Source organism: Drosophila eugracilis, unplaced genomic scaffold (genome assembly GCF_018153835.1).
Source record: "Drosophila eugracilis isolate 14026-0451.02 unplaced genomic scaffold, ASM1815383v1 contig_423, whole genome shotgun sequence".
Taxonomy (NCBI): Eukaryota; Metazoa; Arthropoda; class Insecta; order Diptera; family Drosophilidae; genus Drosophila; species Drosophila eugracilis.
The window spans coordinates 63,278-80,722 of record NW_024573287.1 but is presented as its reverse complement, the minus strand read 5'-3'; the positions used below and the strand labels follow the sequence as shown (position 1 = coordinate 80,722).

Here is a 17,445-nt window from a genome sequence, read left to right as displayed (position 1 = left end):
CAAAACTATTGTTGGTTGGAGGTAGTTAATATACTTCCCTACCAAGTTTTCTGAGTAACAACAAAGGTTTTAAGCTCGTTACCAAATTTCATTAAAAAGTTTATAGCTCTCAAGGATTAACCCGACAGTGGGTATTTTATAGTCGAAAGACCCAAACAAGACTTTTGCTCCCTTTTTAAGTAATGAATGAATGGCAAGTTTCCATAGCTCCATTGTCATTTTCCATTTCCATTCCGGGCTCAAAATGTTTCTCATTGCGGTGACTTCTTTTCGCCTCGCTTTGTATACGTTTGAGTCTTGTGTTGAAAATATTACCATTCTACACCCCGCTTTTCCTTCTTCATCTTCTTCGTTAACAACTGTGACACGCCCACAGAGTCGCCTCTTTTGGCCAAAGTTGCCGCATAAAGTTGCAAAAAATGGGAATAAAAGAAACAAAATAATAAACAAAGTTGTTGACTGGCAAAACACACAAAAATTGGCCAGACATTGGCAGCACCGGGAATAGGAGACAGGAAGAGTGGTGGTATACTATTGAAAAGTTTGTCTCCTACTCGGTGGTTTTCCCCGGAGGATGTCGGCTGGAGGATGGTGGCACTAGCCACTCCGCATTGGCAATTTATCCTTCGTTTCTTATGCAAAACTTTCCAATTGCATCTGCATTGGCTTTTGCTTTAATGAAAAACTTTAAAATATTACGACTAATCGAATTAAAACGAATGCCACGTCGTCGGACAAGCTTTTGCCAAATCCGAATTTTGTATTTCTTTTACCTCTTGTTTCACAAGGAAAATAAAGAGTGTTTTTACAGCTTTAAGCATTCACCTCAAACAGATGTCTCAATTTTAAGACCATCTTTGGGGAATTTTAGTCCATATATATAGAGAGAGAGAGAATTATATATATATATATGACGACGTTGATGGGGATGTTAGCGACAACGATTGCATTCGAGCAGCAGAAGAAATGTTGCAGCTGGAAAACTTTTGGCAATTAGCAATTCTAATGCAAACGGACACACAAAGACCGAGAGATGCGAGAGAAAAAAGGAAGAGAAAACACTTTGGTTGACAGCCTGGCTAATTGCGTGCCACGCCCCCTACTCCTTTCTCCTACTCAGCTCCTCATCGAATCGACTTCCTGGTTGGCATGTCACCATGTGGTCCAGAAGACCGAGAAAACTAAAAAAAAAAAATGTGAATAACCCAAAACTATGCACCCAAAAATTTTAAAAGTGGATGACGACAGGAGAAGGCGGATCGGGCTGAGCTGGAGAACAGGATTTGACAACTGTAACTGGGGACCCAAGGACTAGTTGGAAATTCATTTAATATCTCAAAATTTCCACTCCACAATATGCAGCAGTGGCACTTTTGTTCCTTCAGTGCTCCGAATATGTCCGTAATTTAATGTTGAATTTCTATTGTCTATTGGGGGCTGGCAGGCAGGCAGACAACAACAAAAAATTGTCGAGCTACAATTTAGATTTATTTTTAATGTTTCATTTTCGGGTTTTCTCCTGCTGGTCACTTTCACGCTTGGCCAGAGGCTTCTCTAAATTTTTTTTTTGGCAGATTGCAGCATCCTTGGTTCGATTCAGCCGCAATTTTCATGCCCAAAACTATTTGCGAGCGACCGAAAAACGAAAATGAAAGACGACAGTTTGCCCAAATGCCGCACGTTTCCTGGACCAGTTCTGTTCTCTTTATTTTTTTTTATTTCTTGTTTTTGGTATTTTTGTTATTTTTGTTATTGCCCAATGCAGGACACAAACTATATGGATATAAATGGTAGCTTCCCAGCCCATCACACCCACTCGGTTCCTGTCTTTAGTTGCCTTCCTGAATGCCGGGGCAAAACAATAACTTTTCAGCTGACGTAATCTTCATCAACACACGGACGCACATGCTCTAAGGCATCAGCTTTGGATGTCGGTGGGTAGCAGATTGGTTCACAGTTTCAGGCAGCTTTAGTTGGGTTATAGAGACCAAATTGCTGAAATGGTTGAGTTGAAATTTAGGTCTATACAATCCCCGGACAGGTTTTGTCGTATCACTTAAAATGACTTTGCTTTTTGCCAGTTTACAATAGCTCTAAAAATAAGTGCATGTGGTTTTCAAATTGCTTCCTATTTTCGGGCATTACGAAGATATTTTTATGAAATTAGGAAGAAAGGAAAGCACTTTGGCTTTTTAAATTTTGTTCACAGAATTCTTGGAACAACCTAAAATATTTCTAAATTTTATTAATATTTAGAAAATCTAATTTTCTGATAAAGATTTTAGCCAACCTTGTATGAAAAACGTATATATATTAGTTAACTAAGAGTTAAACAGTCTATTTATGGTTTTTGAAACTGTAAGAAGCCCAGGAATTTTTGGTGGAGTTAATTTTGCATCTCTACACTTCAGCAGCCCCATCCTTGTTTTCTACTTTGTTATTTCTGCTTCATTTTGTTTTTTCATATACCCGGTGGGGCAAGTTGAATAAACACTTGGCAAGTGACGCAAAACGAGACGAGAGCGTTGGACGTGGACGAGAATACAAACAGCTGTGAGGATGGGAAATTGTGGGCGGGAGTGGAAGTGGTAGTAGGAGTGAGTGTGGAAGCGGGAGCGTTATTCGCTGGTCTGCCTGGAAGCAAAAGTAAATAAATAAATATGCTTGGCATTTTGTCAGAGAATTGACTTGCGGCCATAAAGCACAAGCCAACAACGTACGCTGGACGCTTCCAGAAGGAGTCTCCCGACCAGGATCCTTATAGCCACCATCCCCCATCCATCTATCGTTCTCCAGGTCTCCAGCTCCCATCCCCCCAGTAAGTTCCCCGAGTTCATTTCAGTTGTTGGACCCTCAGGCACGGGACTAGAAGTTTATTAACGCCATATGTGTTGTTGCCGTTGTTGTGTTGGTTTGTCCACTCATAACAAAACACTGGCAATGGCTTAGATATGCACACGCCCCCGCACACACATGTGTGTGTATACCATATATATGAACTTACATATATATATATATATTGTGGATATATAGTTGGCCCTGCATGAGGAATGCGCTGGACTTGGGCCACGTGTTTGCTGCTTGGTCAAGGGAGGAGCACGCATGTCAACAGGGCGTATGATTAATATTGTATTAATATGCGATATGTAATTAAGATGTAAGCTGCTCTGTGCTTATATTACGGTTTGTAGGTGGTCATACCACGCACATGTATGTTCAGACTGCAAACTACACCCACGTTTATATGCATGCATTGACATTGGAATAACCAACAATCTAAACGTATCAGCGATATGATCTTGATCAGGGTTTGCTTTATTTTCTGCACCTAAAGCCAACAATTTAATTTGGTCAACAAATATGCTGATTGTAGAATTACTGAAAATTATCCCATCTTCCCAAAAATATTATGTCATATAATTGTTTTAAGTTTAATATTATATAATAATATTATAATATAATAATAAACAAGAGGAAACGCTATAGTCGAGTGCCGCGACTATAAGATACCCGTTACTGTTTTACAAAATTTTAAAATATTATTTTCCTAGTGGTAATTCACAAGGCGCCACCTATTGTCAGAGGAAGTATGTTGAGTATGCTTATAGTGACGTCACTGCCCATGTGAGGCCTTATAACCTTAATTTCTTCATAAATAGCGAAATAATGTTCCGATTTGAAAAATCTTTGGTAAATCGATAGATATTAACAGAAATAAGTTATACAAGGTCAAACAAAGGCATTCATACTAATATTATAGACGCCACAGTTTTCCGCGGTTTGTGGGCGTTAGAGTGGGCGTGGCCAAATGCATCTTCGTGGCAAGTTGCAGAGGCATCTCTAAATATGTGTTTCTAAGCAAAATTGTCTAGCTCTTATAGTTTTCGAGAGTTTTGCATTTTTGGTTTTTCGGGTTTTGTGGGCGTTAGAGTGGGCGTGGCTGATCGGAAAAAAATAATTCGCATTGGGAGCATCATAGAAACCTACATGCTTAATCCGAACTTTTTATCTCTTATAGTTACCGAGATATCAGCTTTCTAGAAAATCCGTAAACCGTCTTTTGAGCCTTGTGGGCGTATGGGTGGGTGCGGCCGGATAGTAGTACTACTATAAGATGCGCTGTCATCTAAGGATTATACTTTCTGATTTTCAACTTTCTAACTGCAATAGTTCCTGAGATTTCAGCAATTTTAGTTTTTTGCGATTTGTGGGCGTTAGAGTGGGCGTGGCAGGATGCTGTAATAAACTTGCGCTGTCCCGGGACCTCAGGAATCTTTATGCTTAATCTCAACTTTGTATCTGCTATAGTTCCTGAGATCTCAGCGTTCATACGGACGGACGGACGGACGGACGGACGGACGGACGGACGGACGGACGGACGGACGGACGGACGGACGGACGGACGGACGGACGGACGGACGGACGGACAGACGGACATGGCCCAATCGACTTCGCTATTGATCCTGATCAAGAATATATATACTTTATAGGGTCGCAAAAGCTTCCTTCTATCTGTTACATACTTTTCAACGAATCTAGTATACCCTTTTACTCTACGAGTAACGGGTATAAAAACACTTAAGAGTTTTTTCCCGAATCAATTTCGTTGCCAAATCGATTGATAAATTTTTTTAATTACTTCTATATGACATACATAGTTTAATTTGCTTTTCTTGAGCACCATTTTTAAGACAACTCTTAATTGTTTAATATACAATTCAAATTACAAATTTCAAGCAAAATTTCAAGTTTAATCAAGAGAAATGTGACAAGTGAAGAGAACTCCGCCTAACGAGCTTCCATAAATTGGTAACGATCATTCTTTTGCTTCCGGCGAGCTGCTCCTGGTTGCCGTTTTAATGTCTTCAATTTTTGTGTGACTCAGAGCATGCTCGGGGGAGACATCAAAGCCGCAATTAAATTACGATTCGTTGAGCATGTGTTAATTAAACAGGAGCAGCAGGGGAGCAGGACCATAGTCCTTGGAGTGTGTTCGGGTCGGGGGAACGCCGCTCTCAAAGGAATTGGTCACCCAAGGCGACTCTCGCATGGAATTCGAGCTCCTGACAAACACACACACACACTTGGGAGGAAGGTGAGGTAAAAGTGCGGAAAGTGCGGGGTGACCATGTGTTTTAGCCTGATTATGGTAACGGCTGCTGCTGCTGCTACTGCCGACCAAAGGGAATTTCCATGTCATGCTTGTCAACTTAAATTATGGCCTGACCTTACCTTAAGCATTCAGCGGGGCGAGGTGGGGCTGGAAATGCCAACGCCACCACCTATAATCCACCCACTGAACACCTCCCAGCTCTCACCTCCCACAACCTCAACCCGTCCGCCAACATGGGTAAATATTTTGGGTCGAGTGGCGTGTCTTTATCCCGCACACTCTCTCTTTCCCTCTGCTAGATTTTCCACACAAAACTGGAAGAGAAACTGACGTGCAACATGAAAATGCACTTTTCGCTTTTAATTGAAAAATTTTCCTCCTCTTTTCGGTTCGGTGTTTTGTGTATTGTCATTTTTGGGCTTTTTTAGACCGGGGCCACAGCGGAGGCACATCTATTTTTATTCAACCGATTTTCCACCGCATTTGCCATGCATATGTCTGTCTCGGTGTGTGTGAGTCTGCATTAAAGTCAAAGAGAAATTCGCGACTAATACCAGATTGTCACAGATTGACTCGACCATCAACCGTTTTGGCGAAAAATCCAAAAAAAAAAAAAAAATAGTAGAACAAGCTTGACTGCCGAGCGAAATAATTAAACATCAATTTGATGAGTTCAAGCTGAGGGGAAAAAATGCGAATATCAAAGCATCATAGAAAAAGAGAAAAAATACCGCATAAAACGAAAACTGACCAACAATTGATTGTTTCTTATAAATATTCAATGCGCCAGAGAGTGCAAAAATCAATCGCTCTATGTTTGCCTATGCTTTTCCTTTTATTTTTTCGTCCGCCATGGAATATTTAATAAGTGAAAACGCACTGATTCCCGATGAAACTTTGTTGAGGTTTGACTGGCAGGGAATTAAGCTCGCAAAAAAATGTATGCAAAATGCATGAAATCGTTCTGGGGGAAAAACTTTTGAAAATTGTAAATCGCTCAATTGTTTTTTCTCAATGAACGAACGAAAACACATCATTTCTTTGTTTTTCTATTTTTCAAGATAATTAAATCAACCTTGACATATTGCAGTTTCATTTAGATTAAAGTAAGCCTGAAATGGTCGATATTTTTTCCCCTCGATTTTTATTTAAAACAAACTCTTAAAAATGCATATTATTTAATCGGATTGTGGACTTACTCGTATGTGGAGTTAAACATATTTTGGTTAACTCCCTAATCGATTTGGCCATTGGTCCCATAAAAAATTTCATAAAAATCGAGCAAATCGAGTACGTTGCGATTCATTGTTATACTCGGCCAAGATGTCACTGTCCTGTCTTTGGCACAGCCATAAAATGTAATTTGTTGCCTTTTTTGGTCGCTGGTGAGTCGCTTCCTTTCCTGCAGGCGATGCCCGGATCCTGGGCCTCTGGCCCAACCGGAAAACGCGCACAAAAATGGGAAGCGCGTGGCTCCCGAGTCATCGGGGAAGTCTGGTTTTGGGCCGTGGACTATGGACTTGGTCCTCTGGTCCGTCGGTTCGGTGGGTCCATTGTATGACGGCACGCTGATGACCCATTTGCCTTAACGCGCCGGCGATCAAAACTGCCAAAACAAAAGCCATCATCGTTAGACGCGGAGAAAAAGAGAGAAAGAGACATCTATGTATCGGGCGGCATAGGGAATTGACGATGGTCCGGGCATATTCCCTCGTTTATGGTAAACGCTTTGAATGCCGTTTAAAATCAATTTGAATGATGAACTGATGGCCACCATGGCGTCGGATGGTCTCACTTTGTGGAGCGACTCGGATGCACGAGTACATTCAATATCAAGCCAATATCCCAGCAACATACGCAGAAGTGCTTGAAAAGCAAACGAAGGATCTCAGTAGAAAATGTATTTTAAAGAATCTCTATCTATATGCAATCTTTGTCGTTCACTCAGACCATAATTATATTTAATAATTTATTTTATTTCATTTTGTTTTTTAGAGATCTTTTTGGAATATACCTTTCTTTCTTGATTGTCTGTTAAATTTTATATATTTATTGAGTTTTATTGTTTTCCTAGGAAATACAAAAACATTTTCCTTGTAAAATGTCCATTTTAAATGCCGTAACATTTTTCATGTCTTTATTATTCCGCAGAGTTCATGCACAGCAGTGTGCGCTACATCGAAATGTCCAACACTCACCTGCAAAGTGTCGACGATGAGACATTCCAGGGACTGCGTCTCAAGACACTGAAGCTAATCGACAACGAACTGCAGGATATATCCGAGAGGAGTTTCAGGTGAGTTAGTGCTCAGTGGGGGAAGTGGTGAGTCACGATGGGATATGGTGACCCAAACACATACCTGCCAAGAGGAATGATGACAGGACAGTTGGCCGGGAGGGCGGCCGGCCTATTTACATGACCCCTTTTTTCACCTGGGCGCGTGAGAGTGTATGCATGCGTGTGTGTCTGCCGGTGGAGAGTGCTTTGTATATTTTTACAACATAAACCTGCAAGTTGTAAAAAAGGCGTAAAATTAAGTTTAACAAAGCGAGGAGGGGTGGTAACGTCGCGTTTTCAGCGGGGCACTCAGGCTGAAAATGCAAGCGGAAAATGCAAACTCACACACGCAGCGGAAAAAGCAAAAAATGCAGAGAAAATGAAAAACTTTCAAGCGCTATTTGTTTGAGTGTAAATAATCACAAAAAGAGAAAAAGAACGCTGGAGGAGGGGAAAACCGGCATGTTAAGGGCTAAAACCGAACAAACAAATGCTCTAAGCGGGAAGGGTAGATTATCTTGGAAAATAATACCTATGACTATCTGAGGGCTATGACCTTGATATTTCTAAATCAAATGTATCATAAAGACACTAAAAAATATATTTAACAAGATAGTTCCAAAATTGATTACCAATTTATAAGGCCCATGGAAAGTGTAACAAGGAAAATAGCGAAAAAGTTAACACACATACGTGATGGAAAATGTGCTTGTTGTGCTGACTGTGGTACAGTGAATACAAGCTCTTATTTCGTCAGCATTTTGTGATTCAGTTCACATTACACATCACACATTTGACTGAGGCTGCAACTTCCCGTTAACCTCCCCTTTTGGCCACGTTATTTTGTGTGTATAAGAGAAAGGCAGCGAGAAAGAGAGATCGTGGGAAAGAGTCGACCGCATTTGCCGGCCTTTTTTGGTTTTTTTACTGTTCTCTGCTCTTCATCTTATACGCTTTTTGTTGCCATGAAATGAAACGCGAAAATTTTTTAACGAGCACAAAGGATAACCAGAGTTGGGGTCACGCCCCTTAACCGCAGGCGACCGCCCACCCGCACACACATTAAGCTGCTAAAGTTAAATGGATGCCCACATTTAACGGCTGTGTGCAGTTTTCCGGCGGAGAAAGAGAGAGTGTGAGAGTTCAAGGGGCGAGTCAGTCAAAGACACAGTTACACACTCCGACGGCATTAAGAATTTAAATCAAACTAATTAATGCTCATAAGGCTGGCAAATGTGGTTAAGGTCCTACCTTCACTCCACCTACGATCTCAGCCTGCTTCCTTTTCTATATGTGTTTCCTCTATAATATACTTCTGCCTCGATGTCAATTAGAAGTAAAGTTGATGGGGGAAATGGAAATGCCACTGGATGAATCTAAAGTAGATAGAAAAAAATGCATATATTTAAGCGGGCTGTGCTTATAAATATTCTTTTAAGTGGCTTAATTAAGATGTTTTCCATTGAAAGTAAAAGGACTTATCTGGAACAAGTTTAAGGTTATTTGTGTGTATGAAAGTGGAAAATTTTAATGGCTCTTTATTAATTCAATCTTCATTCTTAAACTATTATTATGTAATATTGCTTTATTCTCTAAAGATATACATGCAACCCTCCATTTTATTTACTTTGCTTGACTTTAAACAATCCCTCTGAACAGTTACCCGCTCTTGACCGCTTGTGAGGTCAGCTCAAGTTTCATTCGCTTGTATATATAATATATATAGACGTACATACATGTATTTCGAAGTTCTTACTATATATACAAACATTTATGTACCTTTATAATACCCACAAAGAAGCACTCAAGAGCAGACTTGATTTCATTTCGGTTGCGGACTATGATGCCATATGTAAAAGTTCTCATCAATATTTAAGCACTTATGTATTTCAAAAATTGCTAATTAATAATTTACAGTGCTACATTGCTAAATTAAACACACACACATTCACCACTAACCACTGTGTGGGTCTGTTTATGGATTGGTTTGTTGTGCTGTCCTGGGTTACGTTTTTGTTGCGTGTTCAGTTGCAAAGTGCCGATAAATGGGCACTTCTCCGGTATTCCATGTATACGGTACATATGTGTACATAACAGAGTGACATGCCACTGAGGGGGTATTCAGAAAATGTTGAAAGTAAAGAAATTAACTTGGATAGGAGAAGCTAAAGAAATATTTTTATATAAAGACTTTAAATTCTGCTTTAAATAATATGCAATTTTATTTAATTTATGAAAAAACATCGTATTTATGAATACTATTAACAACTTTATAAGGAATTACTTTAAACAAAACAAGTTTATTAATCTAATAAACAGAATCAATTACAAAAGCCGAAATCAGGGAAAATATTTTAAAACTGTACTTCAATTACCTTAATCTCTCTTGAGTAAAGTACTGATTGTGCAACCCTCGGGTGTCAACTATAGGCCCAAATCGTTACCAATAGTTATTTAGGAGTCTTTTGACGACAAACACGCTCGCGCACACCGAATCACGCACGCACGCAACTTTTAATGTCGCCCGCAAGGAAAGCCAGGATAACAGCAACCGGCAAATGGTAAAAGAACGCCGGAAAACAAAGAGAAAGGGCATACAAGAAAAGTAGAGAGAGCTGAAGTGGTTAAAAAGGAGCCGCAAAAATTTGGTTTTGCGTTTGATTCTTCGTCGCATAAACAACAAGCCCTGAACAACAACAACAGTAAAACCAACAACACCAAGGACTACAAAAGGATGCCGCTGCACTAGTTGTTAAGGAGGCTGAAACTTGTTTGGAAAACCTCGTGGTTTTCATAATTGAGGTCGCTGTTTCCCCGAACTCTGTTTGGTTTTCTCTTTGCAGTTTCCAGCTTTGAAAATAAGGGTGAACCTTGGTAGAGATGTTATACAAAATTTATCACTATTTTGGTGTCAGATTTTAACTCTCACTGAAATGCTTTTTTATATAGGTAAAAATAATCTTTTCAGTTATTCATTTCCTTTGCATAAATGTGTCTACCCTGCGTATGAGTTATGCCAAATATTACTCATACGACACGTATTCCAATCAAATCGTCAGACTTCAAATTTTAAATTTCAAATAAGTTATACGGCAGAATTTTAATACATTTTTTAGGTTGACTAGGTCCAGACTGCAACAACTGTTTATAAATAAAGTTTCTAAATAGTGCGTATGCGTGACAAAGTTTATAACCATCTTGAAAAGCCATATGAAAAAAGTTTTTTGTTCCAGCCTACCTTATAGGCACTAAAAGAGCCTTATAAAAACATAATAAACTTTAAATTCCGGTTTGGTCCACTCCTATGCACAAACATATGTGTGTTTGTGCGAGTTTGCGGTGCGTGTGTATAACTATTAATGGGGCCCAGAGAGGAAGTGTAGTGGAGCTATACATGAGTGTGGAAATGATGGAGGGAGGGGGGTCGGAAATAGGAGGGTAAGGCAGCTGGGGTCGCCTGGGTCGCCGTTGCTACGCGTTAATTAAGTTTAAATATTTGTTTTCCGACTTGTGTGTAGGATATGTCAAAAGGCAGGCAGCACGTCAATTTATATGAGCCATGGGAACGGGGATGGGATGTTGATGAGGAGATGGGGCAGACCCAAGCGGAAACTGTTGATAGTTGTGAACAAAAGTTTTAGTGAAAGTTTTAGCTATTATATATTTTTGATAACTAGTCCCCCCTGCAGTTCGTGTGGAATGATTTAGAAAATATTTATATAGGAGAGATGCCCTCGTCATCCTCATCGTTCTCATTTGTCAACACTCTTTGCAGCACGATGGCACACTCGCTTATGACATTGGATATATCTGGCAACAAGATGCAGCACTTGCCACTGGATGCACTGCAGCGATTACACTCCCTCTCACGACTGGTGGCACAGCGGTAAGTCTCAAAATCAAAAGTTCCAAGCTTACCTTAGTCTAAGTACAGGAAAAGATACTTTCAACTTGAAAGTACACTTTGCATTAAACGACGGATGATACTCAAATTTCATATACATAACAAATCTAGAGGGCTTTTAGATACTTAATTCGATAAATATTTTTCTTCACCAGCAACCACATAACCACTTTGGATGGTAATTGGGACTCCCAACATGATACCCTTCGCTCCTTGCACATGTCCGACAACGATATCACGGAAGTGGCGCCGGGAGGTGGATCAATAGAAGTGGTTTCCCAGAGTGACAATAGTTCACAGCCCTCAAGCTTGGCCGCTATCCAGACGAGATTGGAAACGAGTAATTCTCTTTATCCACCATCTCCTAGTTACGGAGACCGGACAACAGGAGGTCGTCCTTTCGAACAGCTCCAAAAACTACTCTGGCTGGACCTTTCCAACAACCGTATCTACCACGTTGCCGGGAACTATCTACCGAAATCACTAGTAACAATGGACTTGTCTAGCAATCTCCTAACAGTCTTTCCTCAGCAACTCTTTGAACAACTTCCTGAGTTACGGATCGTAAGTTTAAGGGATAACCTAATTCGGAATGTACAGTGGAAAGAACTGCAAGTGAGGCCACTGCGAATGCACCTTGAACGCTTGGATTTAGGACAGAATTGCATTGAAAGCCTGGAATCCGACTATTTCCAACAAAACTATTCGGATGTTCACTTAAGGGCCTTAAATCTAGAACAGAACTTTGTGACTCAGCTGCCCGAGGCCGTTTTTAAGGCCACGGGCATAGCCCATCTGGTGCTGGCCTTCAATGCTATTAGTCGCGTACATCCATCGGCCTTTGAGGGCTTAACCGATACCCTGGAGTATCTAGACTTGGAGAGAAATCGACTTACTACAGTACCAGTGGCTTTATCTTCGCTGCATCGCCTGAAGTACCTCTACCTGACCTCCAATCAGATTAGCCAGCTGAGTAATCTGCCATCGTTCACGGAAAATCTTCGTGTGCTTAGTCTGAGTGGCAATAACTTCACCATGATTCCAGTTCTCGGCCTGAAAAACTACACACAACTTTCGTATTTAAACATGGGTTACAACTGCATTTCAGATATCCCCGAAGGTATTTTTGCTGTGGATTCCTGGGGAAGCAATCTGCAGACAATTCTGCTGCGGAATAATAAGATAACCCATCTACATTTGGGTTCCTTCGCAGGATTGGAGCAGATTCAGGAGATTAGTTTGAGCTTTAACGATATAACCATACATCATCCACTTGTATTTGAAAATGTTTCGAGAAGCCTTAAGATTCTGGAACTCTCCTTCGCAGTTTTTCCAGGCAAGAAGTCTGGAGAGCTTGGACCCATTAGATGCCCTACTACCGCTTTCCCAGCTCATTTGGCTGGGTCTGGACAACAATAACCTAAAGCAAATCACGAATGAATCCTTCGCACAGATGAAGGAGTTGAGCTACATTAATCTAAGCTTTAACCAGCTGAAGGCACTGCCCCGCGGACTCTTTCAGTCCGATGTCCATAGCCATCTGGTGGAAATTGATTTGTCCTACAACGCCTTGGAGCGGCTGGAAGCGCAGACGTTTCATAGCCTTGGGGATTTGCAGACACTTAATCTGCAATCGAACCGCTTGAGGACCATAGCACGCCATGCTTTTCAGAACCTCGAGTTCCTACGCTACTTGGATTTGTCTCATAATCGTCTGGTCAACATCTCGCACGGCGCCTTTACGGTTCTGCCCAATCTGGCTGCTCTGGATCTCATGCACAATCAGCTGTGTTCATTGTCCTTAAAGTCATTTCTCTATGTCTCCAATACTACCACGCCATTGCGACTCAATGTTAGTCACAATCACATATCAACCTTTTATGACGAGCTGAGCAGCTACATGTACATTTACCAGCTGGACATCAGTCACAATCATGTGGTCAAGTCGGATAGCTTTACCAACCTGGCGAACACGCTGCGGTTTCTTAACTTGGCCCACAACCAGCTGGGAACTCTTCAGAGCCATGCCTTCGGAGACCTAGAGTTCCTGGAGATCCTAAATGTAGCCCACAATAATCTCACCTCGCTAAGGCGTCGCAGTTTTCAGGGCTTGAATAGTTTGCAAGAACTAGATCTTAGTCACAACCAGTTGGATCAGCTGCAGGTGGAACAGTTCTCAAACCTAAGGAAACTGCGGATCTTGCGGATCAACGCAAATCGATTGAGGGCTCTGCCGCGAGAAGTCTTTGTGAATACACGACTGGAATTCCTGGACATAGCCGACAATCAGTTGAGCGTCTGGCCAGTTCCGGCCTTTACGGACATCGGATTTACTCTTCGCTCCATCCAGATGTCCCACAACAATCTTGAGTACTTGGATGCCTCGATGTTCATCAACTCGCAGTTCCTGTACGACATCAGTTTGGCCCGTAACCGCATCACCATTCTCCCGGACAATACATTCAGTTTTCTGAACAATCTGACCAACCTGGATCTGTCACAGAATCCCCTGGTGACGACCAACCTGCGGGAGGTGTTTGTACACACGCCGCGACTGCGGAAACTGAGCCTTCACCACATGGGACTGTATGTCCTGCCGCCACTGAAACTGCCCCTTCTCTCTTACCTCGACGTGAGTGGAAACTATCTACAGGAACTGTCCCCACTGGGATCCCTACGTCACCTGCGTCACGTCAATGTCTCGCACAATAAACTTACGAATGCCAGTTGTGCGGCGGAGCACTTACCGCCCTCGGTTCGCGTATTGGATTTGGCCCACAACCCATTGCGCAGGATAACACTGCACGATCTGGCCAGTTTGCGACACCTAGCCGAACTGAATATCCTTGACGTGAAGGTGGCCAATCCACAGGCATTCTCTAAGCTGCGCTCACTGAGAAAGCTACATGCCAGTTCGCATGCAAATCTGGGTGAGATTGTGGCCAGGATACCAGGGCTGCAACAACTGAAGGTCCACTGCCTGGAGCCGAATATTGGTCCACAGCTCTTTGCCAAGTTGGCCAATAACACGAAAATCCGACTGCTTGAGCTGTATGGTAGCAACGTTCAGACCATAGCTCCCGATGTCTTCACCGGACTGTCGCGCAACCAGCGATTACAGGTGAAGATCTCGCACACCCGCATCTCCGACCTTCCCCCTGGCATTTTCTATGCCCTGCGAGAGGTGCCTCACCTGTCCATCGACATCTCGCACAATCGCATCAACGCCCTGGCCGCCGACAGTTTTTATCCCAACAAGAGCTACTGGGATGCCGTGGGAACTCGGAGCATTATGGGTGGACTCATTACCTCTCACAATCCCCTGGAATGTGAGTGCGGACTGGTCTGGTTCGGTCACTGGCTGCGACGATGGCTAAGGGAGTCTGCCCAGATCAAGGTTATCCAGAAGGACGACCTCAAGCGCATGGTTCAGGTGAGTCAAGCCACTCCCTTTTCTTCCCTGTTAAATATTCATTTTAACCTTCTGTAAATCTTGATTTTTGACCAAAAGTTACCCCTATCGATTGCCGATATGCGCGTAAGCTTTTATATGTTATTATCCTATTTTTTAAAGATATTTTTGCAAAGAAAAAAGTAATACTAATAAATGGCCTATCAAACCTTACATTCAGATATTACAAAAAAAAAAAAATATTTATTCTGAATTTAAGATTAATTCCTTAATTACCTTTCCAGATTAAATATTTTTTTATGTAAACAATAATTACTCTTTTTGTTAGCTTTTCACTGTTTGTTCTTGCTTTTGAAATTATTTAATACAATAATACAATACAATGAGTAAAGAGCTACCATTGTTTCCTATGATTGGTCAATTATTAACCAAACACTTACAGATTACACACATTTATTTTCATGCTAAATAAAACAATTAAACTTTGCAATGATGTCCAAACTTCGGACAATCGAAGTGAATTTAATTAAAAATCATGTTATCAATTGGTAATGAGATTCATTTCGAATTTCCTCAGCGAGCCCGTGCCAACACCTGCCACGATCCGACATCAGGTCGGCACCTGCCCATCTTGGAGATCTTTCCAGAGGATCTGCTCTGCCAGGCGAGTGCGTTGAGCAGTTCTGGCCAGCGAATATTCCTGTTATCCTTCGCGATGGCCCTGTTGACACCCATTGTGATGACCACCATGACTCTCTGATGTTGGCTTTAGTTGCCGGCAAAGTAAGTTTTAACTACATCGGACCGGAGGAGGTGGCCTTCCTAACTGACTCCGCTTCTGTGGCAAACTGCTGAAGATATTCAACTGTATGATATGTACATATATAAATATATATAAACTAATCGGTAGCTACGAATTTTTGGGATTTAGCTAATTGTGAGAGGCAGCCCCGTAACAATAAAGATACAGATAATTTAAAGACAAGCAAATCGGTTTATGTCCACTCGTAATTGATAAGTTTTATATACATACGAACAAAGTACATTTATAAGTAGTAGAAACAAGTCATGTGCTGGGCTGATTTTTTACTCCGACATACATACGAGTATAAGTTTCTTCCAAACTACTGACTATGATTTTCATTGAGCTCATCAACAAAAGTAATTTCTTCCGCTCATTAACTTCCAGCAAAAAGTTCTCTAAAACCGAAACTTCTTTATACGAATACTACCCTGATTCCTCCTCCTGTCGCCCAATGCATGACTTTGTGTCTTGGCCAAGATTTAAGGTAATTAATGCAATTGATTACGTACACAGATTCATATACACACACCAGCGAACATATGATGATTCCTAACACACACTCACACACTTAGAGCCTAGTTAATAAACAGTTTTGCATCTCCATAGATCAACCTAGGACCATAAGTTGTTAATAATAGTTACATAACTATTTTTAAAAACAATTTTGCAAACCAAACTAATAATATGAAGTCTAGTTTTATTTGCCTATAATTTAAAACTTAGACAAGGCCAATAAGTACATTAAATATAAATATAAATTTAAATACACACTTAGATAAACCGAGAAATATATATATATATAAAATGGTATTTACTAATAATATGAACAATTATTGGATAGCAATTATTAATTGTTTTTTAAACAAGAGTAGCGGACATTGCACAACTAACAGCAAAACTAGAAAGTGGTTTGCAAAAAATTGCGGGCAGTCAAATTTTAACAACACACACGCAGACATATATAAGTACATATCAGTTTGGCAAAAAAAAAAGGAAAATAATAATAATGGTAAAATAATGAAAAGCATAATCGTGTCACATACAAACATACACACAACTCCAAGCAATTTAACTGAGAGGAATAAATTACAAAATAAAAACGTATCTTTGTTTTTTTTTCGTTCATTACTCACCATTTCAGTGATTTTTTTATTTCAACCTTTTCATTTTATTTGGATTACAACCATGACAATCGTGATACTAATTGTAGTTGTTTACACGACGATGATGCAAAATGCACAAGTAAAATAATAATAATAATGATATTGATAAATAAACTATTGAATGAGACAAAGTGAACAAATGAATTATGGCAAAGCAAACATTCTGAAAAAGCTGCTGGTATTGCAATCTTTTTTTCACCTAACCATTATTTTGGTATTCTACCCAAAGTCCCACTACCGAAATCGAAAATAAAACCCCAAATGGAATTTATATCAAATAATATTGTACATATATAGCAAACGGACTGGAATGTTCATTATGTTTATTCAAGCCAGCGTTTATTTCCAATTATTTTTTCATTTAATACACAGCGGCTAAAAAATACGAAATTTAAATAAAAAAGAAGAAGTTAAAGTAGTGAATAAAAAACTGAAAATGAAAATGAATATCGATACAGAAAATTGAATATGAAATAAATATAAAAATGCTAGAAATATTAACCCTTTGTGTTTGACGATGATGGGAATTGGTTTCCAGTTTCTGTTTCCGTTTTAGTTTTCGATTTGGTCATTGAAAAGTTCACCTCTGGCAATGTTTTTAATATTCTCTGTTGAAACCCCTATCAGCCGGAGACCCCAGAGATTAGCCCCCAATAAGGACTAGTGCTCTGCTTTCTCCATCGGCAGCTCCAACTCCAACTACAACTCCGGATACGACTGCCCTGCAGCTGTTGACCCTTTTACACATTTTAGTGTGAAACTTGACTCGG

At 40.5% G+C, this 17,445-nt stretch overlaps 1 protein-coding gene across 1 annotated transcript in view; it reads left to right on the top strand.

Annotated features, from left to right (window-relative positions):
• Positions 1-17,110, top strand: part of LOC108105176 (chaoptin) — a 40,629-nt gene extending 23,519 nt beyond the window's left edge. The window contains 5 exon segments of the mRNA XM_017211628.2: positions 7,265-7,409; positions 11,167-11,277; positions 11,451-12,630; positions 12,632-14,728; positions 15,285-17,110. Coding sequence (XP_017067117.2) covers positions 7,265-7,409; positions 11,167-11,277; positions 11,451-12,630; positions 12,632-14,728; positions 15,285-15,467 — 3,716 coding nt within the window. The 3' untranslated portion in view covers positions 15,468-17,110.
• Positions 17,111-17,445: the final 335 nt, after the last annotated feature.